Source organism: Melospiza georgiana, chromosome 4, assembly GCF_028018845.1.
Source record: "Melospiza georgiana isolate bMelGeo1 chromosome 4, bMelGeo1.pri, whole genome shotgun sequence".
NCBI lineage: Eukaryota > Metazoa > Chordata > Aves > Passeriformes > Passerellidae > Melospiza > Melospiza georgiana.
Window position 1 is genome coordinate 18,647,244 of NC_080433.1, and position 27,447 is coordinate 18,674,690.

Sequence of the window (27,447 nt, forward strand, 5' to 3'; positions counted from 1 at the left end):
AGCAGCATATTAAAAAGGAATTAACATTTTTCTTTTGTAATTAAACAATAGTGAGTACTTGGTCTCCTTTCCAAGGATAGGATTTAAGTTTTGGAGTCCATTAGTGCTTTGAAGAATACACTGTCAATTTTTATACCTTACAATACTTAATTTTCTTCCAAACAATTTTAGAAGCCTAAATCAATCTCCTTGTCTTGTAAAATATGGGAAGCATGTCCCTCTTTTGGCAGTGACTGATGGAATAGTTTTCATGGAGTAATTAATTAATTATTCTAAGATTTTAACTAATAGTTGGACACAGAAAAAAACACCCAGAGAAATTGGAATGTGGCTTCTTTGTTCTACTCTTGAGTCTTAATCACCTCTCAACAAACACACACCAACACATATTAAAGTGACTATTAAAGTAAAACAGCTGAGCATGACAAATCTGGGAATGAGGGTTTACCACTGCTTACCTGATAGCATAATTTTTAAATAAATCAAACTCTTCATCTGTAAGCCATCATTGTGTCACTATCACACAGGTTGAAATAACTGTATACTGAAACAAGCTGCTTAAAAGAACTGAAAAGTGCCAGGAAATTGGGACAGACAGGCTTTAGTGGGCACAAACCAAAGAAATGTTTCCCACTAGATTCACTTTCTGGCAGACCTCTTTTACAGACTAAAATTTTTTCTGAATTTACAGATCATTTGTGTGACAAGCCACACCTACAGCAAATAAAAACTAATAAAGACATACCATTAAATATTTAGAATTATTTTAAGAAACTCCAGAAACAGTTTCCACAACCAAATGAGAACACCATATGTCTGTGTATTAGTTTATTTAATTCTTTATCGCCACTAAGAGCAAGTAAATTACGCTGATACAATTGGTAAACATATACATTCACTAGAGCCCCCCAAAATCCCACAGAGCTAAGGGAAACATCAAGGGATGTTACAGGATTAATGCTTTCATTCTACAATATGGATATATGGCTTTCATACAAGTTTTAAAAAATTGAAAAGGTAACACACTGCTAGCTTACAAAATCAATATACAAACTGGAAAAAAAAAGGAAAAGGAATAGGAAAAGAAAGTAACCCATAAGAAGATATCATATAGCACTGGTTTAATAGATATATACAGAATTAGGAATACATTGAATATGATATTCAGGCTTTGTTATTTTGACTTTCATTTCTCCTTTCAGTTTACCACTCAAACTACAAGAATTAATATGATTTCTCTCTTACTTTTATTTTTCCATCTTATTTTACCCATTTTCCTCACTTTTTATTGGCAGAGAAAAAGACTTTTCCTGTCTGTGTGTATATGTTCACACTTAAGTGAAGCAGTTCGTCCACTTTGAACAAAGCCCTTGTGTGTACTTGGTGTGACAGAAGAGAACATCACTGTGACATTAAGTCCTTTTGGCCATTACACTGGCATGTGTTTTGCATTTCCCTTGGACACAGCTATCCTTAAACTGAAGTGCTGGCAAGTGGGAAGAAATCTAGCTCTTCATCCTACTCGTGTATCCTCACTTAAACAACAGCACAGGACAAAAAGCTCTTTCTTTTCAACCACAGCCTGAAAACGTGGCAGCACCAGTTGTGATTCACATTTAGAGTTATGCATGCACCTTTCTAGAGTTTTCTCCCATGTATGAATGTACATATAGTGTGTATATATATATATGTGCAGTGTGTATGTATTTAGAGAGCTTTTGTGTCTGATGCTGACATCTGCATTAGGTGGATTCTGGCTCCAAGCTGCAGCCTGTCTCTGCTTCAGGCCACCTCAGCAGCCACAACACACTCTGGACTGTCACAGCCATTTCCTCCAGCTATAAAAGTCTAGATGAAATACATGATTGTAACATGGCGAGTGAAATGAATGATCTAATAAGAAAAGCTAAATAATGTCTTGTTGCCAGATGGAATAGAGAAGGGAGTTCAAACAGCAAAATTAATTGAACAAAATTGGCTGTGGGTAAAACAGCCCTGTAAAGGCTTCTCATTTTCCCTAGCTTTCCATCACTGCCTTCAGGATTACAGGTTTTGTGCAGTCTTTAACTTACAATGCAATGGGAATACTTGTACACCTCCATTTTCAACTCATCAATAAATCCACTCCCTGGACATGTTTTCAGTTTTGTTGTGGGTTTTTTGTTGGTTTGTTTTTTGTTTTTGTTTTTTTTGTTATCACTGCTTATTTAAGAAAGGACTCAAATCTGTAGGTACAGCTTTTACATATACAACTCACTCAAAGCCAAGTGGTTTAAAGGCTAGGAGATACTTACAGATTTCTTTAGCCATCTGGGACTCCATGACATCCAAATTTAAATGGCAAACTGCAGAAAGGGCTAAAGGATTGTAAAACCCCACCAATGAGAAAATAATAGTTGAACGTAGCTGAATTCTCATGCTTTCCCAGATTCTTGCTCAGTTCAGAGTGATGAGGCCACAAGACAGACAGCCATTTGTGAAGAGTGGCAGAAAGAGGCCATTAGGAAAATTATTTGATTTTAGCATTGTTTAGTTTTGATCCAAAAGCAAAGTTTGATGCTGCTATGAATGAGACTATCTACATCTTCTCCAAATGCAAACACCATGGGTGGAAGAGGCTCTCTCCTTGCTCCACACCTGCTCAGGCAAGTCTTTCACTATCCCTGAAACTCTATGCACCACAATAATTTGGTGATAAAAGAGGATAGTAGTAAAGGATACAGCTGCTTGCCACTATTTAGCTAGTTAAGGTGGTTTTCTGGATTTTGTGCTTTTTTGTTTGAAGACAGACACTCCTGCATCAATGTCTCTAATTTTTGAGATGATCATTTGATCATTTCTGTCCCCTGGGAAGCCACAACAAGGTCAAGTTATGAGGAAAGTTTTACCAGCAATCCATCCTCCCAGCAAATCCAGGGACTCTCTGTGCTCATTATCATACTTCCTTGTTCATTGTCATACAGTGATTAAAAAGTTGCTACTTTTACTTTTGTGTCTTTTAATTTCAGAAGGACACAGTTGGAGAAAATGTGTGGTATGGGCTTCCTGGGGCTGTTTTGCAACAATCCAGGAAGAAATGAAGAATATAGTCTCAAGGATGAGGAGAGATCATCAACATCCCCAGAAGTTTTACTGAGGAGTGTCTTAGCAGAATTGACAGAATAAATGCTATCAAAATTATGAGTAAGTGTGGGAAGGCAGGCAACAGGTATAATCTGCCTCAGCAAAGGAGAGAACTCAGTCTCAACTTCAGAGAAGTGCTGTCCTAGAGAATTAAAATGGACAGAATACAAGACACCCATCCCCACTGACATACTGTTTCTCCTCAGGATGATTTGCGAGACATTTTTCATGTGGAGACATGAAATCCCACTGCTGTGGGATATCAAAATGGTGTCCACCTCACCAATATATTGCTTTACAAAAGTAATGAGTTTACATTGTTAATGTTGCTGCAGTTCCTATACTTGAGGGAAAATTAGGTTATTGTCCCATCCTCAGCATTGACATTAGCCTGTATACAGTTGTCTCCTTTTGACTTTGTCTCCACTTGAACACTTTCTTTTGAGGCTGAAGTGGGACTTTACTTCTCTGTAACACTTTACATTTGATTTGTTTTCATTAAGGCACAAATCAATGAAAGCATAAAAACAAATGTGCCAACCTGTAGTTCTGCCTTTTGCATGCAAGGAACAGGCAACAGAAATTTATATAAAATGCTCCTGATTTCCTGTCTCTTAACCAACTCTCCAAAGCTGCCTGTTTATACATTTTGTAATTGTTATTCTTTCATTTCTTCTAACTTTTCTCCTCTGAAAAGCAGTTCAGCCCAGAATGTCATTATGGAATTAGAAGATGAAAATCAGTAAATTACAATTTAGTATCTACCTGCATTTACAACAAACATTTTCCCTTCCTGGAGCCTTGTCCAGAAGTTTTGCTGCACTTAACACACTGTTAAATAGGCCAGGCTGACCTGGGCATTTCTGTCAGAAGACATGTCTAAGTCAGAAAATGTCCCAATCCTCAAATACTGTTTTAAATCAAGATATAGACACGCCTAGCTGAAAGCAGCATTGCCTCAGCTTAGTTAGAGAAAGAGAAGGGAGATATACCCAAATATATTCAGGTTTAGACTCACTGGAATCCAGAATCTGGATGCAGATTCATCCACAGCTGATGTTCAGCAACTCACCCATCTTTTTTATAATAGATCTGAGCACTCAGAAAAAGGCTGTCATTTGGGGTTTTTTTATCACCTCCCCATACTCCATTATAGCTGTAGCAAATGAAGATGCAAACCACTCCTTGAGAGGGACATTCATGAAACAAATTTCTGTCCGTTAAACTAGGTAAGCAACACATCTATGCTAAGGAATTTTTCATTGTAATAGGATAGCACCAAGAAGGTAAACACGTTTTTCATCTCAAGTAGCTGCTCCCACAGCACTGTCAGACCAGCCTGCCCTCCCAAAGCAGGGAGGGTAGAAGATTAGAAAGCAAATATGGAAAAGTTTCAGAATGACTGAAGTAGAAAATGATCAGGATGAGTGGGAAGAGGTTTTGTTCAGAATTTTGCCTTTTGCTTTCCTGATAACGTCACTAGTGAAACAAGGGCTTCTTCCAGGTACTGGGAGCCTCCTTTCAGAGCTGACCTGACTGACCCATTCAATCTTCCTCTGTGTTCTGCCATAAATTACTTTATCATCTCCTGCATAGCTGGACTTTCCACTTAATGTTTTGTTCTGGCTTATTGGAAATTTTCTTCATTCTAAATTTATGAACTATTACTCTAATTGCTGTCAACAATAGGATGCCAATATAGATCTGAACATATGCGGATTGTGCATAAGAAATGTTCTCCTATTTCACACCCTTTGCTGAATTTTCTTCTGGTCCTAACATGATATTTTTTGTTTTGTTTCTTTGTTTTCTGTAAACTCTCTCCATGAAGGCCCTATGCCACCACAGGAACCTGACTAGCTTGCTTCAAAATCTATTAGGAATGTTCCTTTAACAAGCCAGATGGGCAGTTAAACAAAAGGACCATGAGGCATCACAGGAAACACAGGGGAATTTATTTTCTTTATACTCACGGAGGTGGAAATAAGAAGTCACATCTAAATTTTGTTAAACGACAATCAAAGTGTTGGTCTCAACATCATTCCCAATTCCTGCCAGCTCCCTATGAAACATGGACTAGATTAACCAGTGTGAGACAATGGTGCAACAGTGTTGGCACTCAAAGTTGAGCCACTTCAAGTGAACTGATGCAGCATGTAGACAGACAAACCTTTGGTGAGTGAAAAAAAGTTTCCTTCTCCCTTTGCTTTCAACCAGACCTACCAAACCATTAGCTTAAGTCTGAGGCACAAGCACAGGTAGACCTGATTAGACCATGAACAAACCAAATAGCACCCAGAACCACCTAAATATGAGCCTTTATGATTTTAGATTTGGTCACTGCACCTCCACCACGTGTGGGGGACATTTTTAACTATCCCACAGACTCAGGTATGTCTAACAGCATGGTCAAAATAACAATGACATCAACACAGACTGCAAAACACACCCAAGGAGTCTGGGAAAGAATTGTGAGGCTAGTCTACCTTAAGCTATGTGCAGCCCTGGCTAGGAGGCTTCAGGAGTGTTTGGGAACAGAAAGAGTTGCCTCACCGTGAGTCCAGATCAGCTGTACCCTCCGCGTGAGAAAAAAGAGGGCAAGCTCTACAATTGTTACAATTCTTTCTCAAAATAAAGGGGAGTGATGTTAGTATGGAAAGAAAAAGACTCTCTGCTTGTCTACAAGCTAAGCCCAAGAGAGAAATGTGATTTACTCAGGTGAACACAGCCTGCTGCAGCTTCACTGAAGTCAATGGGTACCATGCAGGAGTACAGGGGAGTCTGTTCCTCTTGACCAGCCTGCAGCCCACAAAAATGGCAAAGCTTATTTCTTGCTGCTGAATTTTAAGATTTAAAAGTCCAAAGCAATGATTTTGAACTTAATCTAGGTAATGAAATCCCTTATGTTTTCCTCTAAAAATTTTGGTCTGCTTGTTGTCAGTTCATTAAACAACCCTTTACTTTGAGACAGACCAGCCATTTGTCAGATCCTTTTTCTACTTTGTGACTTCACTCAGGATTCAGAATCATTTAAATTAGGTAAAACTGAACAAACTGAAAAACAGCTGGTTGTAATTTTTCTCTTTTTTCCCCCCTGCAGACTATATTAAAAAATCACAACTAATTTTATGTTGACTGAGCTTTTCCCAAGTCTTTTGCTTATATAAAAATGTAAGAAAGCAAAAGATACTGGTTTTGTATTTCCCTTCTGTTTTACTGAAAGATAAACGAATAATTATTTCATTCCTATTGGTTTCAGGTCCCATAATTTGTCCCTTTTTTGGTCAAATATATGAACTACCTCTGGTGGTTTTCAAACTGATTTCTCTTTTTATTTCCCACCAGACATACTATTTTTTAACCAGCTATAATTAAGATCAACAGGAATATTGCCACTGATACAAAAGAGAGCTGGGTTAGGCAGAATCACAACAATTTCAACTAGATCTTTTATGAAAATTATTTTCACCCTTTTGTCAAAATTAACAAATAAAATACAGCATTTTTCAGCTTTGATAGGTGAAATGGAGGACACCATCCACCAACACTGATATGCTGAAAAGTGGAAAGTTTTGTCATCATTCCACTTTGAAAAATCATTGCTAGAAAATCATGAAAAATTAGGACTCTTTTATGTCCAGTTGTTGAAAGATTTTAGATTTACTGCCAACATTCAAAATATGGATAAGGAAAGGAGTGTTACTGGTTTTTACCTGTAGATGGTGACATTTTGGAATGAACGTTAAGCACACATCCAAGAAAATCGCATACTTGTAAATACTCAACAAAATGCCCCCATCCTTTCCTTAAACAAACAGTTTCATACAGTTATGCAGATGTAATCAGATATTAAGAAACAGGCCTCAATTTTTAAGATATAAAGTTCTAATCTTAAATAGAAATGCATCCAGCCAGAGTGCTATGTTCACACAGGGTACCACTGGCTTCAGCAGAGCCCCACACAGGCTCAGGTTCTGTTTGCATGCACTGATTACCAGACTGAGACCTATGGCAAGACTCTAGAAAAAAAAAAATTAAAAACCTCTACATTTTCAATATACAATAGACATACTTTTCTAAATGAGTTTGGAGTCCTTTATTACAGGCCTCTAAAAATTGTTGTTAGGGTTATACATTAAAAATACTAAAGTAATATAAAAAAAAAAAAGGATTTTTTTCTGTGTTTGCTTTTTTCCTTCTATGGTACCATTAAGCTATAAATAATTTTAGGATAAGATGCCTAGGTATAAATGAAACTGTTAACTGATCATGTTTGCTGATGTCCCTTTCTCACATTGCCCGAGTTGACTCCATTAATCCAGCATCTTCTCTTGTTTCTTGCCTTCCTTTTTCTTCTTCTTGGATTCTGTCAAGATATAAAAACAATAAAAAATTAGCATCTAGCAAGCACTGCAATAAATTTCATTTAACATCTGTGGAAGTTTCCCTTTTTTTTTTTTTTTTTTCTTCATGCACATAAGAATTGTCTCCTCACTTTGAACAAAGAAAGGGAAAAGAAGAAAAATAACAGGAAAGGTCGAGGCAGTAGAGAAGATGGAGAGGGAGTTGCATGTTCTGTTCAGAACCCTCCCTATCTGATGGCTGACCCTGTTTGGCATGCAAAACATTATCTCAGGAACTTGCTTGGAAAATAAGAAAACAGCAGGCATCTCCTGGAGAAACCGGGTCACGGCTCAGTGGAGAGCTGGAAGAAAGCACTGCACACACTACCCACACATATACCCTTCCCCTGCTTCCTTTCTGTCTCATTGTGAGCCTTTGGCTTTCTCTGAATGTGTGAGCAGATCCAGAGCAGGAGGAAAAAGCTCTCTTGTTTCTCCAGCTCCTCCACTGCCAACCTTTCCCCGTTCCCCTGGGACAGACACCTATGTGCGCTCGGGAGCACGGCCTGTGTGGGATTCACAACCTCTGAAGCAGTAAAAGAAGCAGAAAAAAGAATGATCCAAACAATTCTTATCTCATTTGCTGCTCCTGTGTTGTGCCAAAGTAGAATGCAATATGGAGGTGTTTACCCAGAGTGATGGAGTTTTGTTTCCTTGGCCGATGAGGGCCAAGTGTGTGTCCAGACTGTCGGTCAGCAGAGAGTCATGAGATTCTGGGCAGTTGAGTGCTTGTGCAGATTCAGTTTAAATGTAGTATAATACAGTATAAAATAATATAATAAAGTAATTAATTAACCTTCTGATATTACAGAGTCCTCCTTGTCATTTTCTCCCCATCGTCAGGATTACCTTGCTTTTACCATAGGCCTGAGGCCCTGGGAGCAGGGCCTGTCCAGCCAGCTGAGACTGATGGGATGAGCAAAGGAAAAAGGAGCACCTGCTTCTCTAATTAATTTGGGGTTCATAAGGGAAGGATGGGAAGTCACAAGTGAAAATTTGTGTGTTGTGCTACCAACTGCAGTAGTTTTCGCTGTACTCTAGGGTAGCGCGGTGTTCGACAGGTAAAGGAAATTCACAGAGGGACCTTGGAAATTAAAACTAATTAAGAGGATTATGTACTCTTATGTCACATGTAGTCTTACAATAGGGAAAACAGAGCGTTCACTGGGAACATGAAAAAAAAGGAACAAACTGCCCAAATCCCTGTTGACACCAGCATAAAATAGCACAACAGGTACCACAGAGGGATGCAAGCAAAGCTTCTGTGAAGCAGCATTCCTGCAACCAGCACATCAAGCAAACAGACCCAGAATTGCCTAAACCCAGATATCATTAACCAAACCAAGCAAAACTATCATGGAATTATAGAATACACTGAGTTAGATGGGATCCAGAAGGAACACTGAGTCAAACTCCTGGCCCTGCACAGGACCACCCAAAAAAATCACGCCATGTTGCCTGAGAGGGCTGTCCAAGCACCTCTTGAACTCTGTCAACCTTGTTGCCAGGAACACCACCTCTTGGTTAAATAACAACTATCACCTTGAATGAGAAGAAAAGCACTTAGCCCTTAAGGTGAAATTGTTATTTTTAAATATGATTCTTTCCCCTCTGACTCATTTACATAACATAGTCTAGGAATCACCAGCTGTGGTAAAAACCGCTTGTTTTCTTTAAATCCAAGGCAACAACACCAATTTCTTTCAGGTATGGATAGGGCCAGGTACCTCCAGCAGAAAGCAAATTTAGGCTACCACATTTCTCTGATGGTTGTTTTTCCTAGTGTTTCAAACCAACATTTTTTTCTTCAGCTGTTATAACAAAACAAAAATTACTTCCCATAATCCTTTAGCCAAAGCAAATTAAAATACTTGTTTGTGCATATAACCTGCTCTAAAATCTCTTTCCCTTAAAAACTTTGCTTAAATTTCAAAGGGATAATAATTTCAAAGAGATAATTTAAAAGAAGTAGTATTTTTTTTTATTTGAAAACTAATTTTTCCCCCTGCTTTTGCATATGTTTGTGTGCTTGCACGTGTGTCTGAATGTCTGTAGTCTGGAGTTATTCACAGAAACTGACACTATTTCATAACCTGTCATTAGAAAAAGTAATCTTTCATTGACTTAGTATCTAATTTGCTTTCAGCTACAGCTTTCCCTCCACCCCGGCAAATTTCCCTCCACCCCTGCAAATTTCCTGTATCCCCCCTCAAACTCTTTCACCCACAACCTCCACTTCCTCTAATTTTGCCTCTCTGTAAGACTGACTCTCCTGGATTTTGCATTGACTGCACTCTCCCTCATACTTTTTATTCCCCACACAACACCACTTTCTCTGAAAGATGTGACATTTTATCAATCAGATTGGCACTGGAATCTGCAACGTTTATTTAGACCCAGCAGAAGCAGCAGGGCACTATGCAGACTTGAACTACATTTACTAAGAGCAAAGGAGACGTATAAATGCAGGCAGACTGCCAGCAGGACTCTGCAGAAGAGTCCAGGAGAAGACAGTGGTCTGCAGTCACATGAATGCACCATCCTCACTTGACCTGAGGTACCAGACAACCCACTGTTTATCCATTTGCACTTAATGCCTCTGGATCCACATCTCTTCCTTCCTCAGTTCTTCCCCCTTTTCTGCCTTGTGGTAATTTGCACATCATCCAAACTGCCAAACCCATCTACCTCCAAAGACAAGAGACTCTGCTTTGGGCCTCAGCAGAGTAAAACTGTCATGAGCCAGATGGAATTCCTCCCTCATTAAAAGCACTCACACCACCACAGCTTCTGCCTTTCAGACAGGTAATCTGGATTGATGCACAGCATATTTGCTCCATGAAATGACATGCATACACACAATTGTGAGAACATTAACAAAAAAAAAAAAAAAAAAAGGAAACTGCCCAAATATTTCCCAGCCCTTAGGCTCTTTTATAATTCCCAACACAGACACCAACACCCATGTGCTGACCTCTTAAAATGTTGATGTTCATATGCTCATGCACAAGTCTGTTCACAGCCACACTGTTCCTGTTTTGATTATGATCAGGCTATGGTATGTCCATGGCTAACAATGGATAAAGTTGCTTTAAGATGCACTTTGCTCATGTTTTTTCATTTCTCTTCATACTCTTTGCATTTGTGTTATTCAGGCTTTTATTGTCCTCACCTCTGTTCACCCTATGCTACAATTTCCACTTCTATGACAGCTGCTGGGTCACAGCCACGCTGGGAACCACATCATCCTGATCACCCTGCCAGTGCTTCCCTCCCCAGAGTAACCAGGAATGACTGAAATCACCATGCTCAAAAGGCTGACAAGTTCAAACAATGAGAGTTATCTGCCAGCTCATCAGTCCCAAACTCCAGCCAGTTAAGTCAGGGGAAGATCCCCTAGGCACACTGTCCAACAGACCCCGTCAGTTTCCTGTTCCATACATGAAAATGATCAAAATTCAATTCAGATTAGCACAGAGTGGATGTTAAGAGTTTCAGCTCAGCCATTTCCTACCAGGAATGTTACTGTGGTCCCATCAGAAATTACAGTGCCTAAGCAGAGCCCACTGAGACAGCCTGTCTGATGGAGAAGCACAAAGCTGATTCCACATCTCACTGGCACTTCAAAGCAGTGGGACCCCAGCAACACTCACCACTGAGCCAGAGGGTGTCGGGATTTCTAGCTGGTCAAAGTGACCCCGAGAAAAGTTCCAAAGTCCCTTTTCCCAGCCCAGCGCTTGAAGGAGGAGTCAGAGCTCTTCGTTTCTCGGTCTCAAGGTTGTTTATTGTATTTTATCTGTAAAATTCTTTCTCCTGTCCTGCCAAGGTCTGCTCAGCAGGACAGACAGAGGCACTCTGCCTGCCCCTGGGGTGGTGTTATGTCTTTATACTAAAAACTACGTGTACAATGTTTACAATCACTTTCCAATACCTATCACCTATGTTAGACAGTGAGCTTCTACTCTAAACCAATCTTTAAGTGCCAACATGACAGCAGAAGATGGAGGCCAAGAAGAAGAAGGAGAAAGACTGGACGTGCCCAGATCCCTTCATCTTGCCCCCCTGAATCCCCATTCTAAAAACCTCACAATCTACTTTTTCACCTTGTGATAAATTCACTATCCTACTTAGTTTGTCATGACTTGCAGATCTTCATCTAAGGTTGGTAACTTGCTCCATGGGTCACAATCAAACCCACAGGCATCTTGGGCTCTGTGCCAGGGGCTCTGAGACCCCTGGCAGGGGTCTTGGCTGCTCAGGACAGCCAGAGGGATGGATGTCCTGGGTCCTGACGAGAGGGGAGCAGGAAAAGCTGCCCAGTGAGCAGGGACTATTCTGAGCTGAACCTTGCCATTTTCAGGAGCTTTGGGCCTACAGAAGCCTCCTTCTCCTCACCCACCCCACTGAGTGCAGTATTTCCACAGGCAGAGCCACAGAGCTGTGCACCAGCTGTCCTTTGCCTCCAGGGAATGTGTTTGCTGCAGACAAGCACTACCAAAAATATAGAGAGACACTATGGTAAAAACACTTAACCAGATGAAACTCAGGTTCACAGGCAGCCCACACAGAACTTGAATCTAAATCTACTCACTGCCCTATTTGCTTTCAAGTTGGGTGGCCCACTTGTGCTAGACACCAGTTGGTGGTATCTTTGTGAGCTATCTATGGCAGAATTCAGGGTCCTGAGAGGCAGAAGCAAAGCAAAAAGAAGGATGAAAATACTGGATTTCAGAAGAGCAGATTTTGGTCAGTTCAGGGACCTGCTCATTCAGGCTAAATACTCTGGAGCAGGGCACATGCAGAGAGAAAATTCCAAATGCCTGGTAGTCCCTGCAGTGTGCAACACCCAAGCATTGCACAGCCACTCTGCTGCCCCCTGGAACAAGGGGGGCACTTCCAGCAAGATCAAAACCAAACATCCCTGCAGGAACAAACTGTGTCAATACACAGGCACTGGATTATCTAATCCTTCATCACCAGAATAACCCTACTAATAGTCACAAGACTTGGAATTATTCACAGGATTAAAAACTGGCCATGAATTAGCACTGGACCCACTTTCTGTGGGCCCAAGATGATCAGTAACAAAAATTCCAGTCAGGTTCTTAGCGAGTAAACAAGTTAATTTGATTAGCAGAACTTTCTCTATGCAATTTGGGATTGCAGCAGTCCTCTTTAAACAGTTATCTTTATTCCAGAATCTCATTCTTACTATGCAAGCAGCAAATGAAAGTAATTCAGTTGAGCAGGAGCCACACACCATTTGAAGCCACTCTTAATGTATAAGGCACAAAAGAGAGGTAATTACATTTTAATGGAAGTCAAGCTTTGTAAGCCAAGATTTGCAGGTCTTAATTTTCGTTTGTTGAAAAGAAGGTAACAATTCACTCATGGCACTGCTGAACTTCTGTGCATAAAAGTCAAGCAGTGTCCCCAAAAGTAATATAAATCATATAAAATTGCAAAAGCTGTGCTGATAGAAGGTTAGAGTAAAGAAGTTCCACATCAGATTTTCAGGATACAATCTTCCCAGGGCCTAGCACTCACTCAGTCTTACCAAGCTCAGAGGAAGGCATGTTTTAGAAAGGCCTCTCTACATCTCAATTGGAGCAAATTTTCCAAAGCACCAGGTTTCTATGTGGTAAAGGGTAATGGTGCCATGGTGTGCAGGGATCTTCTGAATTTTGGGGATGAAATGCCTGTCCCTGTGGAATGGAAAATCTTAGCTTTGGTATAATCCAAGATTTTGGGGAAAAAATCTCAGAGATTCACACTCCTGTCTAGGAACAGAAATTGTAATATTTTGTGATTTCCAGGACTTTAAAAGTACCTGGATTTCTGAAAACCCTTTAAACATAGTATTTCTTTTTCTTGTAGAGGAAGAAAACTTTTCATGGCCATCTAAATCCTTTTCTTCCTTTTTTCCTGTACTACATACAGCATTTATGTATTCCAAACGGTTTAAGAAGGAAAATCTATATTATGATAGCAACTTGCTCCCTAATGCATTCTGAAAAGCCTCTTTGAGAAACAGACTTCTACTGGATGGAGGAAAAAAGCAATAATCCACCAGCTGAACAGCAGCAGAAGGCACATCTCCAGTCAACGACCCTGATGTAACTTTTACTTCATTAACAGATTAAAATTGATTGCATCTCTTATATTTTAACCTGTGCTCCTTACCAGCTTTCTCTAGCTAACTGTGCTCCTCAATTTGTTCACTTCTGTGCTCCCTCCCCTCCATCAGGTTTTGTTCTGCTTCTGAATTTGCTAAAGTTTTGTTTTGGATAGACTTTCATTTGTTCCCAGTTGAACACAAGAATGACTTGATTTAGACCTAAAGGCTGCAGCTGCCCCATTTAAGTCAGAAAGTGCAAAGTGTGTTAGGAATGGGGAATAGTCAGATTTATGCTTATAACAAAAACTAACATAGCTGACAAAGGAATGGAACCAAGTCACCACTCACAGAAAATGTGTCAATACTTTTTCTTTCTCATTAGAATTGCAAGAAGAAATAAATGTAGAGGAAAAATAATTTGTTCTAAAATGAGCCACAAAACTCTGAAATTATCTTAGAAAGTCAGAAGCCACTTCTTGAATCTGACATACTGATCTAAGACCTTTAAACCCTTTCCTTTAACATCCCAACTTAAACTAGTCAGGAATTACAGGGAGCTTTTATTTAAGAGATAATTTGCTGAAACCAAGGATTTTCATCAGAAAGGTTTCCCTTTGATGATTTTCTTCCTTCAAATATTTGGGGAAAAAGAGTTTCAGAGCTGCCTATGCAGAGGCACTCAAAAGACCACAACTCCTGACTTTGTTCAATGGCCTAATAGCCTGAAGGCAAAGAACATGAAAGTTCCATCTCATTTTCTTTACATCTATGTTAGCCCTTAAGATGTTAGATCTTAAGATTAAGTATTCAGAAGATTGCAATGGATAAACTTTTCAAACCAAGGCTGTTTTGCAGCTGGAGCCTGCTACAGGGGTCTGGCTAACGCTTTCAGAAGTAGCTCACTTTGCTCTTCCAGTTGGCTTCTCATCAGCCTTGGGAACATTCACGCTGCTGCTTCTGTAGGGCAGGGACTTTCTCAGTGCTCTTCATCATGTTCTGAGCTCAGCATGAGAGGGACACAGTCCCAGCTGGCTCTTCAGCCCCCTCCCTGTCTATGCTGCACACAAGATCCCTCTCAATGCCAGCAGGACAGGTGCAGGCACAGGCTGACACATTAAGGGTTTACTCGCTGCATTCACATGTCTGCAGGAGACTGCTGGAGACAGAAAGCTTTAATAATCCATTGGGACTTCAGTATATACCTATAGAGAAAGTTATTTATGGTATAATGTCAATAGAGAACTTATTTTATTCAGTTAGCTCTTGAAAACCAGACACTGTCCTTTTCAGCTGTGCTTTCTGCATCTGCCCCAGATGAGCTCTGCCCTTGGGGCACAGGACATGGGGCTGGCTTTGATCAGTGCTTCCCACTCTGCAGAGTCACCTGCAAAAGTCTGGCAGTGAGCACAGACATAAGGAAAGACAGAGATGGCAATGTGGAAAATGAGATGGAGGGAGAAAAAAAGCAGGGGAAGAGAGCTTGAAAGGAAAGGAAGTGAAGAAATAGAAAAGGAAAAGAACAGAATGGAAGGAACAGGACTTCCTCTCTGTGTCACTGCTGGGAACAGCAATGAGGGTGAGCATTTGCTGATGGCATACCTTTTATCACAGCAGATCCCATAGCTTAAGGCCTTTTCATGGCTCAAGGGCACTGACTAATGCCAAGGAGGCAGGGCTGCTCTTACAAGCCAAAAAAGGGAGGCAATGAGCACATAACAGAATTGACACACAAGGCTATTTAAACTTTCACCCACAAAGGTCTGCATTAAAACCTAGAAGAAACTCCTGCAGGTACAACAGTGTTAAATGAGAATTTGTCAAATTCAGTTTTTCATCTTTTGGGGCAGCATAGAAAAAGAAAAAATTATCTGAAATGCAAACCAGGGGGTCAGAAAAACATGGAGATTAAGGTTTCCATAAACACCCCAGAGTTTTTCTTTCCAAAAACACCTATGAAAGATGCAGAACAAGTAAAAATTGCAAAATATGTAGTTAAAAAAATATATATCTTCTCTCCCTCTCCTACATGCATTTTCTTCTCCCTGGAATTAGGGCTGTGTCAATCAGATTGATATTATGCTATGATCTGACAAGGCATTCAAATTATTTATCCAAACAGTAAAATTTTTCACAGGTACAAAAGCAATCTCAGGGGAAACTACAGCACAAAGCCTCCAAGAAACATAAGGAAATGGGAGCAGAAAAGCAACCATTTAAAGACATCCAAACTTTTTTAGTCATGGGCTGCACTGGCAGCTTATAAGCAGCTTGAGGCTGGTCCACAGTGTTAGCACCATTGTGTGTTCTTTTTCTCATATAGCTTATTCTCATTCCCACTGAAATTGAGAAACATCATATTTCCTCCTGTCACAGCAGCAAGGAGCCAAATGACAGAGTCATGTCTCAGAGCCTAAAGTTCCCAGTGAGTTTTACTTCACCTTGAAACACGAGCCTTGTCCTCAGACTAGCACTGGGAAGCAAAACCAAACATTTAGTGCATAGTCTCTCCCCTCTGGACCACTGTTTCTTCTCTTGGTTTTCACATTTCCCAGCGCCATAAGGCATAAATTATTCATGGCAAAACTGCTTCTCACAATGTTTATGCAGTGCTTAGTACAATGGCACCCTTTTTCAGCTGGGGCCTCTGGGCACTCATGCAATACAAATAATCATGATGATAGCAACAATAATAACAGCCAGCAATGCTTTTCCCACTGGGCACACACTCCAGTGTCCTGTCCCACAGAGCTCAGATCACTGTATTCCTCTACAGGCTCCCAGTCAGTGCCAGGGGCCATTTTTCAGTAAACCTGTCTCACCCTTTAGAACAAGCGAAAAATCTCCCAATTTTACCTTGCAGGTTTTTCTTTAACTATCACAGCTGTTTCCTAATATGAGAAAATCCCTCGTTTTTATAACTAATTAGTTTGAGCAGATTCTATTATTCTGCCTCCTGTAATACTAATTATTACACTAGCTGCATGCCTGCACGACTAATGAGTTACATTAAAGCTGGGGAATTCTAAAACCTACAGAGGGAGATGCAGCATGACTGTGAAGCCAAAACAGGAGACAGCAGCATCTTTCAAACAACACAAAATCACAGCCCTAACAAGTCATTTCCTCCCAACAAGTCTGTGTCCCCTCCTGCTGCTTTGTGCTGTTGAACAAAGGCAAAGCTGAGGGAGGGCACCCCAGAAAATGCAATTTGTCCAACATGCAAAATGAAGTGGTGCAGTTTCATCAGTGCAGTACCCAGTCTGTCTGAGGAACAAATGGCTCAGGAGAGCAAGTCACTCACACACCACTGTCAGCTCCTTGCAACAACCAGCAGCCAAGCCATCCTGCCAAAGCTGGTCAGTCTGCTCTGGCAGCACACTGCAAGTAAGATCTTCCCCCAACAGGTAGGAATCTGCCACTGGAGTGCTCAAAAACCAAAGGTTGTTTTCTGTTCCTGCCAGCAAAGTAAAGAAAGGGATACACCTGCTCATTAACACGAGTCCATCTCTATGGCTTGACAAGAAGCTTCCTAAGAAGACCCAATGTAAAATGGTGTTTAACATTGATGGGAGTCCACTGAGATGACTGACATAAAACCAAGGACCCCGACTAAAGACTGCAGTTCAGACACTCACCTTGAAGTCAATTGTCACATTCTGATATTTTTATTTACATGGTAGAAGTGATCAGCAGCTCCTGATAATTTTATTTGCATGATAAAAGGGAGCAGCAGCTACTAGCTACATGCCTGGACCAGCCAATCATTCTTAGTCAATCTGGGAAATCCTTTAGCCTTTCTGACTTTCAATTACTACTTTTCTTCTAATTAGACTTCCTGAGCTCCAAGGAGTGATAGCAGGATTAGCTAATTGCTGCCTGTAAAGATATACAGATAATAGAAACAAGGTAGGGCAGATTATTTATACTTCACTCAATTCTGAAGTAAAACTCTTCAAATTGTATGAAATTATTAAAAATACATAGTGCAGTCATTTCCTCCATGCAGTAGCATGCACACTGTGCCAAGCACAGGGAACTGTACTGTCATCTTCCAACGCTCTCAAATGCTAAACCTGATCTGAATTGTACAGAAGAGATTACAGCCAGTAACAGCTCAGTTAGGTCTTGCCTTTATGTGGGAAATCTTTCCAAACACTGCATGTTGGAGGATGTGATCTTTGGTTGGCACGCCAATTACTAAAGACAACAGTGGTGTGAGCAGTGTTAATATTTGCCAACCTTAGCACATATTTTTCCTGTGTGGCAAGGACTGAGCTGAGCCATGACAAAGTAACTCATAGATGTGATGTACTGTAAATTGATAAAGAGTTGGGAAGGGAGATTTATTAAAAAGAGCTAAATACAGCCAGGCAAAAAAGTTATTAGAAAGGTGCATCATTCAAAAAACATGAAGGGTACATTGCAAAAAGGGCAAGCAAACTGCTTGTTCTATTTAATTTTATCTTAATCAGAAGAATAAATATCTGAAAGTACAACAGTTATGGGGAGGGAGAGAGAAAGAATGAGAGTGACCAAAAGAGTGTAGGAAGAAATAAAGCCCATCAGGCAACCCAGCTCAATGAAAAGAAATTCCTCCTCTCTTAGCAGTTCAAGCCAAACGTTTCCTGAATCCTGACAATCCTCCATTCTTCTGCTTTCTGGCTGGCTGGAACCTGAACAAGCATCAATCAAGCCTGGGTGGGTGTGGAGCTGGCCAGATGGAGGATGTCGGAAGCACTTTGTGCTCCTCAGCACAAGCTGGCCATTAGAGCAGCCACTCGACACAAGTGCCTGAGTCTGTCACATCTGTCAGGACAGTTTAGGGAGACCTTCAACATCACCAGCCTTGCAGACACTGATTAGAATATGCAACTGTGTGTGCTAGAGAAGAGGTGCCTGCCTCCACTGGGATTTTTTGATGAAAATCATCTTTTCATCCTCTCTAGACTTTGTGATAGGCTTTCTCATGACCTCATTTGGGGACTAAATACACCACAAACCGTGGTGCCTGGGACATCACTATCACATTGCTGACAATCTGTCTGCCTAAATGCACAGTATTCAAAAAGGAAAAATGTTTTTCATCCTGTGTTACCTACACTTCAACCCAGCAGCCCAGGACCAAGCCACTGTCTTGTAGTCTGAGAACATGTGAGCAAAGCTATGGAGAAAAGAGCTTGTCAGGAAGCAAAGTAAGGTTAAAATTCCTGGCTCATCATCTGCTCTCATCCTTAAAAAAAGTTGTAATCCATAAAACAGCTGCTAAGAAGTAGAAAGTACTGACATAGAGCAATTGCTATGAAGAAAATATTTTTTTTTTCGTTTTCAAAATAATGGAGAATGCTTAAAAAGGTTTTAAGCTTCTCTGTGGGTGCTTACTAAAGATAAAAGAAATCCATAAAAACACTTAACTTAGTGGTTTATGAAGAAAGAATTGATTCCCAAAGCTTATGAGCATCTCCTGCTTTAACTTGGCACAAGTTTTGTCAGAGATCATAGAAGCCATGGAAAACCAAACTATATTTTATCAACAAATCTGTAAAATTATAAACCCTGAGGGGTTTTTTGCAGGTATGATTTCCCTTTCTGTTAAGAATAGATTCAACTCCTATGAACAGCAGTAGTTTTTGAAATTGTTAAGTGAGAGGAGGGAGACTCCTCCTGTCAGCACAGCTGCCATATGTTGATGGGCTGGAAAGGTGGATAAGCAACAGCAGAGCAGCATCTACACTTAAATCCATCAAATGGCATTTTCCTCAAAGAGCAGAGAAGGTGAGGAGGAACTTCAGACACCATATCCCATGAAGGAAATGTGTCAGGTGAAATTTGATGCACAATGCTTTATTGGTCACGCCTAGACAAGATATCCTATCTTAGCCATACAATCTTTGGAGTTCTTAAATAATCACAATAATTAATTTTTTTTATTAGGGACAATTTTGAAGGTCTCAGATACTCCCCATGCAAGCAGTGATCAAAATTAAAATTCTATTTAGCTAATTTAGTGGGTGTGATGAACAAAAAACACAATGAACAATAAGTGGGTGAACAACATGAACAATAAAGCGAGTGTCCTCTGTAAAGGACATGCTTGGAATACTGTTTACATTCCAGTCTCTCCATAACAAAAACTCTTTTGCAATAATAGAAGGAATTTAGGTAAGTCAAATAATGTGTATTCTTATAGTGGATAAATTCTTACACCAATAAATACTTAAGTCATAAGCTTTAAAAGATGGCAAGCGACAAAAAATTAAAAGATGATGTATAAAAGTACCATTGATTGGAGAAGCTAAGCAGGGGCTTTTACAGACCTCATTTACAGTATGAAACCAAAAGGAAAATGGATATAATGGAGAGGTTACAAATACAACCTAATAGAATAAAAATTTCACCTCACTGGAAAGGGGTTAGTCAGGAAAATCAGGAAAACAACACTTTTTTTCTGAATATACCAGTATTTTTCAGTGCAATATTTTCTGTCTGCTTTTGGTGCTCTCAGCCTGTTGCTGTCAGAGGCATTCACTGGTGAACCTCTTGAAGCAAAGACCAGTCAGAGAGGCCACCATTCACAGTAAAACAGATTCCTGAACTGCTGAGCCCCTGGCTCACTGCTCTGCTGCCAGAGCACCCAAATGCCAGCATCCCCTGCCCTGCTCAGCCAGGCAATCCCAGTAGGAATCCCAGCCCTTGATCAGCACCCACAGATCTAGCTGGATATCTGTACAGACCACACTCCAGAAAATGACCTGCTGCTTCCAAATAAAGCATCAAGGGCTTCCTTTGTTACGCTCTTGAGGCACTGATGCAAAGTTAGGGGTGAAAAAGAAGCCTAACACATAACTTCAGACCATTTGAAGTGCTCAGGCCATAATCCAGTTCTTCCCATTTCCAAATAAGGAAATTCATTAGGACTCTAGCTACAGACTGAATGCAGTTTAAATATTTTCCTTTTTCTTAGTTGTGGGTTTGGACTTACCTCCAACCTGTCATTTCCTTCACCTCAGGAAGAAACCAAATACTCTCATTCCAGCACTCTGATTTTTAACTCAGAAATAAAGTTCAGTGGGGCAAAACTCCTCACACAGTACTAACCTGCTTGACCTAATTTCTTCCTCTAGTTCCTCCTCCTGGTGCCAGCACACTGCCCAGTGTAGCTCCCGTGTAGTTATACCCACAGATCTGCAATATGGGCTTAGCCCTGAGCCCAGGCAGGCTGTGTGTGTGTGACTCCCATGCCTGCTGCTCCTACTAATGCCAACAGCAGATGAGTGAGCAGGTGGCATGCAGGAAGATTTCTAATGCAGATCAGGAGAGCAGAACTGCCCACAGTTATTATGATTAAAAACCCACATTTGTACCTATTTCTCTTTTTGCATTCCTTCAAATCAAATAAAGCCAGGTTTCGTAATTAAGTCAAACCCCATAACTGGTTGCTGCAGTCAGTCCCAATCCAATTTCCAGTCTCAGCTATAACTCACTCCTAAACTCCAGAATCAGTTAAAGTTGACTCCAATCCAGCAATTTCTCAAGCTCTCCTTTAAAGCTGTAACTTGAAAATGAGCCTGTACCACCCAAGAGCGCAGCTCTCACAAAACAATGCTGCATCAATGCTCTGCTTTGTGGCCCTCTCCCCCTGCTCTGACAGCCACTGACAGAATATAGATATATGACTCAGTGGCAGAGGATCCAGGGGCAGAAGATGCCTTCTGGCAGCACAATAGGAAGCCTCATTCACTAAACTCCCAAAGGCCACTTAGGCATGGAAACTTAGTGAAATAAAGAAAGCAGCAAAAACATGAAAAAAAAAATCCTGCCCCCCAAACTGCTAAACAATAAAATCACACATCTCAAAGCCCTTCCTGCATTCTCATCCAAACACTTCAACCCCTAAATGATGTTTGTTGTCACCAGCTCAACCAACTCAGGTGGTCTCTGAAAATCTAGTTGTAACTTTGCTGCTCCACAGCCTGTCACTGTCTGCACAGGTTCTGGATTGTCTGGACTCATGGATGGTGTGCAAGGAAAACCAGTCACATGGATGGATGGATGGATGCATACACACACACACACGCACACACACACACACAAAGTGCCTGCAGCTTCTCTGGTTGCTCAAGCAGAGCAGGCCACCTGCAGGTACTCCTCTGATCCATGGCACACCACAGCCCACAATTTGAAAATTGCTTGTCCCAGGTGCACCTGTCACACTGAATCACATTTATTTGTATTGCTATCCAAGTATTCAGAGCCTGGAATGTGTCAAACCCTGCTCGTTTTAAGTAAACAAATGTCAAGGTAGCATAGCTTTTATAATCTACTTAAAACATACTGCTTTTGTATCTCAAACAAGATCTCACAGTTTTAGCTCCCACTATAAATCATCCTATACACATAACACCTGCTCTTCCAACAAAAGAGTACATTAAAAGGCTTTAATGATTAGAAAGAAAATAAGTTTTTCCAAGGGCCACCTGGAAACACAAATGCAGGGCATATGTCTTTCTGTGTAGCAGGAATTATACTGTCAGTCACATTTAAATAAGACATATACATTCTGTACTGTTCTTCCTGCTATGTTTGTATAAAGAATAAACAGCCCCAAGGGTGCACAATATTTTCATATTTCATTGTGCACTGAAAAGAATATCCTTTCAATGTTACTTGTCCAGAAGGAAAGCAGTCCTTTTTTCAACTAATCATTATTCAATACCAAACAAAACCTATATAAAAAATGTCTTTATCAAGGGATATTTTTTCATTTTATAATTATTATTCTGTTCCCATCAACGAGTGAGTTACAAAAAGAATTTTTACTCTGGAAGTCTACTTGTGTACACAAACTGCTAACAGTACAGGTGGTCTAAAGTTAAAATGAGAGTTCTAATCCTCAGCTTACTTCTCAAGTGTGAGACAGTCTTGACTATGCAGCTCAGGAATATTCCCTGCCTGAGCCCTGACAGACAGGAGCAGTGCAGATCTGAGGAAAGGCCATGAGAGTGCAATATCCTGTACAACTGAGCTCCCACTGAAGCAAGCAGGACACCACAAACCCAGTGATTTAAGTGAGCTCTCATGCAGCTTTCAGCAAATGGAATTTACCTTGAGGTTTGGGTTTGGTAAGCTTCCCGCAGGGCTTTGAGATTGTGACAGTCTTCTGGCAGTCAGCGTTATGGAGGGCTCTCTTTAGGTTCCCGGTCCGAGTCTTCAGGGCCGTGTTCAAGTCACATTCTCCCCAGGCCTGGAACTGGTACTTGCACTCCGCTGCAGCAAGGGAAAAAAGGCAAAACTTAAAACACAATGACTGAGCGTGAAAACAAAAATGTTGTGAGTCTAATAGGCTACCACAGGCAGCTGGTGCTTACAGACAAAAAGATGTGCAACTGAAGAAAAGAATCCCAGAAAACTTTAAAGATTATTTGTGGTGGTAATTGCAGTCTCCCCTCCTCTCCAGTGCTTTAAAATTTAATCCTCTTGCTTTTGCATGGATATTGCATTTTTTGGCATAGAAAGAGAAATCCATTCAGCTATGAATATGAACAGCAACAACAAAAAAGAAAGAAACAGCCGTTTGAAATGTCGTTTACATTCCATATGTCTGTTTCTCCATTTATGTGACACCAGAGGTTACCAAATAAAGCTTGAACAGTTTCTAGAATGTACGTGCACCCATAAACTTCTCAAGTCCAAAACTGCAGCACTGATTGTGTTGGTAAGGTCACAATAATTTCAAAATCGTGCCAAGCTGTTTACTAGACAGCTAGAAAGAAAGAAAAGCCAAGTTTGAAAGAGAAATAAAATTTGAGTTTTGGATAGACATCTTGTCCAGGGCAGATCTGACATATCTTCCCAAACTGGTACATAAAAACCTTCTGAACTGAATGGTAAAAATTAAATACACTGGTCTGGAATGATAAAAATACACTGGTTTTCACTCTCTCCTTTTACTGAACACATGGGTAGCCAGCCCCCACGCTCCACATCACACATTGTAAAGTCTGTGATAGCCATCGCAGAGGTTCACAGCTGTGAACTTGCGCTGCTGCCCTAAACAGGGCTGAACAGCACAGAGGGCAAATTCCAGCATGCAGGAAGGCAGAGTTTGTAATGAGTAAGTTATAGGGACTCTCTGCAGAGGAACTCTGAGGAAGCTGCCTTCTGATGGCCTGCATGTTCTAGCTCTGATAAACCCGAAATGCAGGACTAACGCCTTCCCCAAGCAGAAAAAACAGGCTTGCTGCTCCATACTCAAAATAAAAACCAATGTAAATCCCTTAAGAGAGGGATACTGACCTCCAAATTGCTTCTTCCAGTTGCAGGGAATCTTACACTTCTGAGTCTTGGTGGTTTGTTTGCACTCAGCCCCAGTGCGGGTGCCCTCGCGTGTCCCCAGGCCGCAGTCACCGCTGGTGGGCACGCACACACTCCACTGCCATTCCCCACAGTCAGACTTCTTCGCCTTCTTCTCTGCATGGAGACAAGAAACCAAGCAAGAGAAGTTCTCAGTACCCAAGAACACAGAGAAGTTGCCTAAACTTAACCAAAGTCACAGCACCTGGAAGGGTGAGTAAGGAAGACATTCGTAACACAATGCTCTTAAAAGCTAAAGGTCTGACATCCTCTTCACGATTCTGCAGAGACAGGTCAGGATGATCATTCAAACTCAGTCCCACTGCCATGTTTGCTAGTCCATTCAGATATTCTCAAGTGGATTCTCATCTTCAGAAATCTAACAACCCACAGGGATCACTGACCAAAACATGCAGAATGGACCTCACTCAGAAAGCTCTGTCTCCAGTAGCTGGTGGCATGCAAATATCCTCAGTTCCAGCTGAAGCACTGTACACTAAACAATGAGAAATGTATGTGCTGAAATCACAGGATTTGAGCACCTTCAGGAAACAGCTGTGGGATGCAAACTTTTGATTTGCTATACAATGTCACATTTTATCATAGCATACTTCAAAGGCAAAGGAGCTACGTGGAGAAGTGTACTCGAAGTGCTGTTAATTCACATGGGTTTGTTGCTCAAGGAAAAAAGTAAGGATTTTATTTAGATCCTTAAGCACAAGTCTCATGAGAAAAGATAGCAATGTTATCAAACCCAAGGATTCACAAAAATAATTACTTAGGTCCCTAAATCATCACAAGTAACTGTAAATACATAAATTTTTTTTTCTTCTAGGTCTTGCATGTTTATGCTACCATTTTCTCATATTTATGCAAGGCCAAATTGGTTAAAAAGTTCATTTTTTTTACTGGGAACACTAATTCTGATGGACTCACAGTTCATAATATCTGGTATATAAGTTGCCTGAAAATAATAAGACCTTAAGAAAAATACCAAAAAATACATTCTTTAAAAAATGTCAAACTGAGTTTGACAGATATGAATTTTCCACCCTGGGCCAGCTTCTCTTATAATGAGGTCTGAGTTCATCACTGACAGAAAGCAACTACTGCTGGATGTCTGGCTGTCTGTGCAACAGCAAGTTAGTACAATTCTTTGTCAGAGGATTTCCACATCACACAGCATTAGTGTAGCACTGTCATATATAACACTGAGCAAGTGACATAACTGCTCTTTCATCACTCCTGTTTGGTTCCCCCTAAGTCAAGCATGAAACTACTCACACAGCACATTTTAAGCTGCTTTGCACTATCCACTGTGTGATAAACCACGGACTCCAGTCTCTGGGGCTGTCAAGCTGCCACTTGACATGGAAACTCCTTTCTGCTTCCCTATTTAACACAGAACAGCATGTCACGGCCAAAAATCCTACCTTGATGTCAAAAGGCTAACAAATGACCTGATTTCATAACAAAACCAGAAGCATTTGACATTCTCACACACATGCAACCTAGCTTGGGGATTAACTCTGAATCAGACTGGACCTTACCTGGTTTCTCTTTCTTGCCAGCCTCAGTGGTACTCACGGCTGCCAGAAGGAAAACGAGTGCCAGGAGGGCAGCAGTGAACATTCGACGTTGCTGCTGTTGCTGCTGCATTCTGCAGATCAATGACAGAGAGGAAAAAAAATGGTCAGTGAGACTGTAAAAAGTGGGACTCCAACTAAAGCATTTTTGGGAAGCTCTGCTTCAGGACCACAGGATACAAGCAGATAATTAGCTATTGTCAGAATGGGCAATTAGCTCCACTGCAGAGAGAACACAGAGATTTTTAACTATTTTCCAGCCTGTGTAACCAAATCGCTGATCTACAGCACTGATGCTACTGGAGGAGTTTTGCCATGGGAAGTTCTGTAACTATTGCTTGTCTTCTAGAAACCTGTTAGAGAAACAAGGATCCTGACAGGTCTGGAACTCCTCTCTTCTTTTCTGACCTCTGGCTGTGTAAAAATAAGTAAAACGTACACTTCATTTTTCAGTTTACCAATTCATATGAAGTAGGGAACACTCTACTGTCCACCTTGCAAGGGTTGAAGTTCCTATTAGGCTTAGGTGACATCTGAAAAGAGCTTCTTTCACAAAAACTTATATAGGTGATATGTGATGCATTATCTTAATTGTCATTGGCATGTTGCTACATACTTCTTCCTTCTCCTCCAATTAGTGTCTCTTCATAATATAAATTAGGCTAATTGTTTGAAATGCAAAGTAGGCACAGAGACAGGACTTGCACATGCTGCTAGAGGCTATCCACAGCATGCTAATAAACCTGAAATCTGGATTTGGGAAGAAAATATTCAAATACAAAAAGGTATTATATACATTTGCTTGGGATTGAAGCATCAGTCACCAAAAGTCATTCTGAGCTTTCCCTTTCCCGCTTCTATAATTTTCATTGTCTCATTTTGGCACTGTTTAACAGAACACAGGGTCTTCAATAGATAATTTAAAAATAAGAAACCTCCTCCCTTTCCTAGAGACATCTGTCCAGTAGGCAGCCAGGAACCCAGATAGTGGACTAGACATTGCTTGGATGAAAGGAAGGTTTTTCCAATTTTTTTGTTTTGTTTTTCTTCAAACCAGCACCCATGATGTTCATGTAACACCAGCCTTCAGAGGAGGGGTAACAGTGGCACTAAGACAGTTTTTAAAACTCAGCTAGACTGATATTTACAGAGAGTTTAATGGCAGCCTGATCTCACCCTGCTGAGCACAGCAGCCATGGAGGAGAAATATTTTTCAACATGAACAAAGAACAAAATGTATTTGAAATTTAATTTGGCACTCCTCAGTATTCTCTGCTGGCAACCTCTTGGTCAAATGCAACATAATTATAACCGACAAGGAAAACAGGAGAGGAATCCCAAACATGGAGACTTTAAAGTATCTGGCTTTAATATCATTCTAGAAGTCAGATGAGACAACTTAATAGCTGTGTTGAAATAAAGTTCATTTGAAGACTGCAAGAGGCCTGGCATTCAAATGTATGAAAGAGCTGTCATTAGGACCAGTTTAATTTACTTCAAAAGAAAGTATCATTTCCCATGAAGAAGAAAAAAGCACCACCATTGTTTCCAGCAAACTCAGAGCCCAGAGTAGAGCACGTGAGTTGCCAGAGAGCTTGGCTTTGTTTTTCCTTTTCTTCTGCTGCATGTTTCCACTCAGGCCTCTCATGTTTCAGAGAAAATTAATAAAACAAATGAAATAAATAAATATATTAAATAAGCAATTAAAAACTAAATATGCAACCTGCCTTTTAGCTCAGCTTACTTCAAATTGCTTTTTTCATAATCAAATGAGCACCTCTTTAATAAGGAAAAGCTGAGAGAATTGTGTTTGTGCAGCCTGAAAAAGAGTAGGATGGGGTGACCTAATTGCAGCCTTCCAGGACCT

The 27,447-nt window shown here is 40.6% G+C and overlaps 1 protein-coding gene across 2 annotated transcripts in view; it reads right to left on the reverse strand.

Moving 5' to 3' along the window:
- Window positions 1–813: 813 nt before the first annotated feature.
- The window catches only part of PTN (pleiotrophin), a 78,149-nt gene continuing 51,515 nt past the window's right edge, over window positions 814–27,447 (reverse strand). For both annotated transcript variants that reach the window (XM_058022167.1, XM_058022166.1), the window contains exons 2-5: window positions 25,545–25,654; window positions 23,938–24,111; window positions 22,747–22,908; window positions 814–7,489 (exon numbers count right to left, since the gene is read on the reverse strand). In XM_058022167.1, the coding sequence (XP_057878150.1) occupies window positions 7,437–7,489; window positions 22,747–22,908; window positions 23,938–24,111; window positions 25,545–25,653 (498 nt within the window). In that variant the 5' untranslated portion in view covers window position 25,654 and the 3' untranslated portion in view covers window positions 814–7,436. The remainder of the gene's footprint in view (window positions 7,490–22,746; window positions 22,909–23,937; window positions 24,112–25,544; window positions 25,655–27,447) is intronic.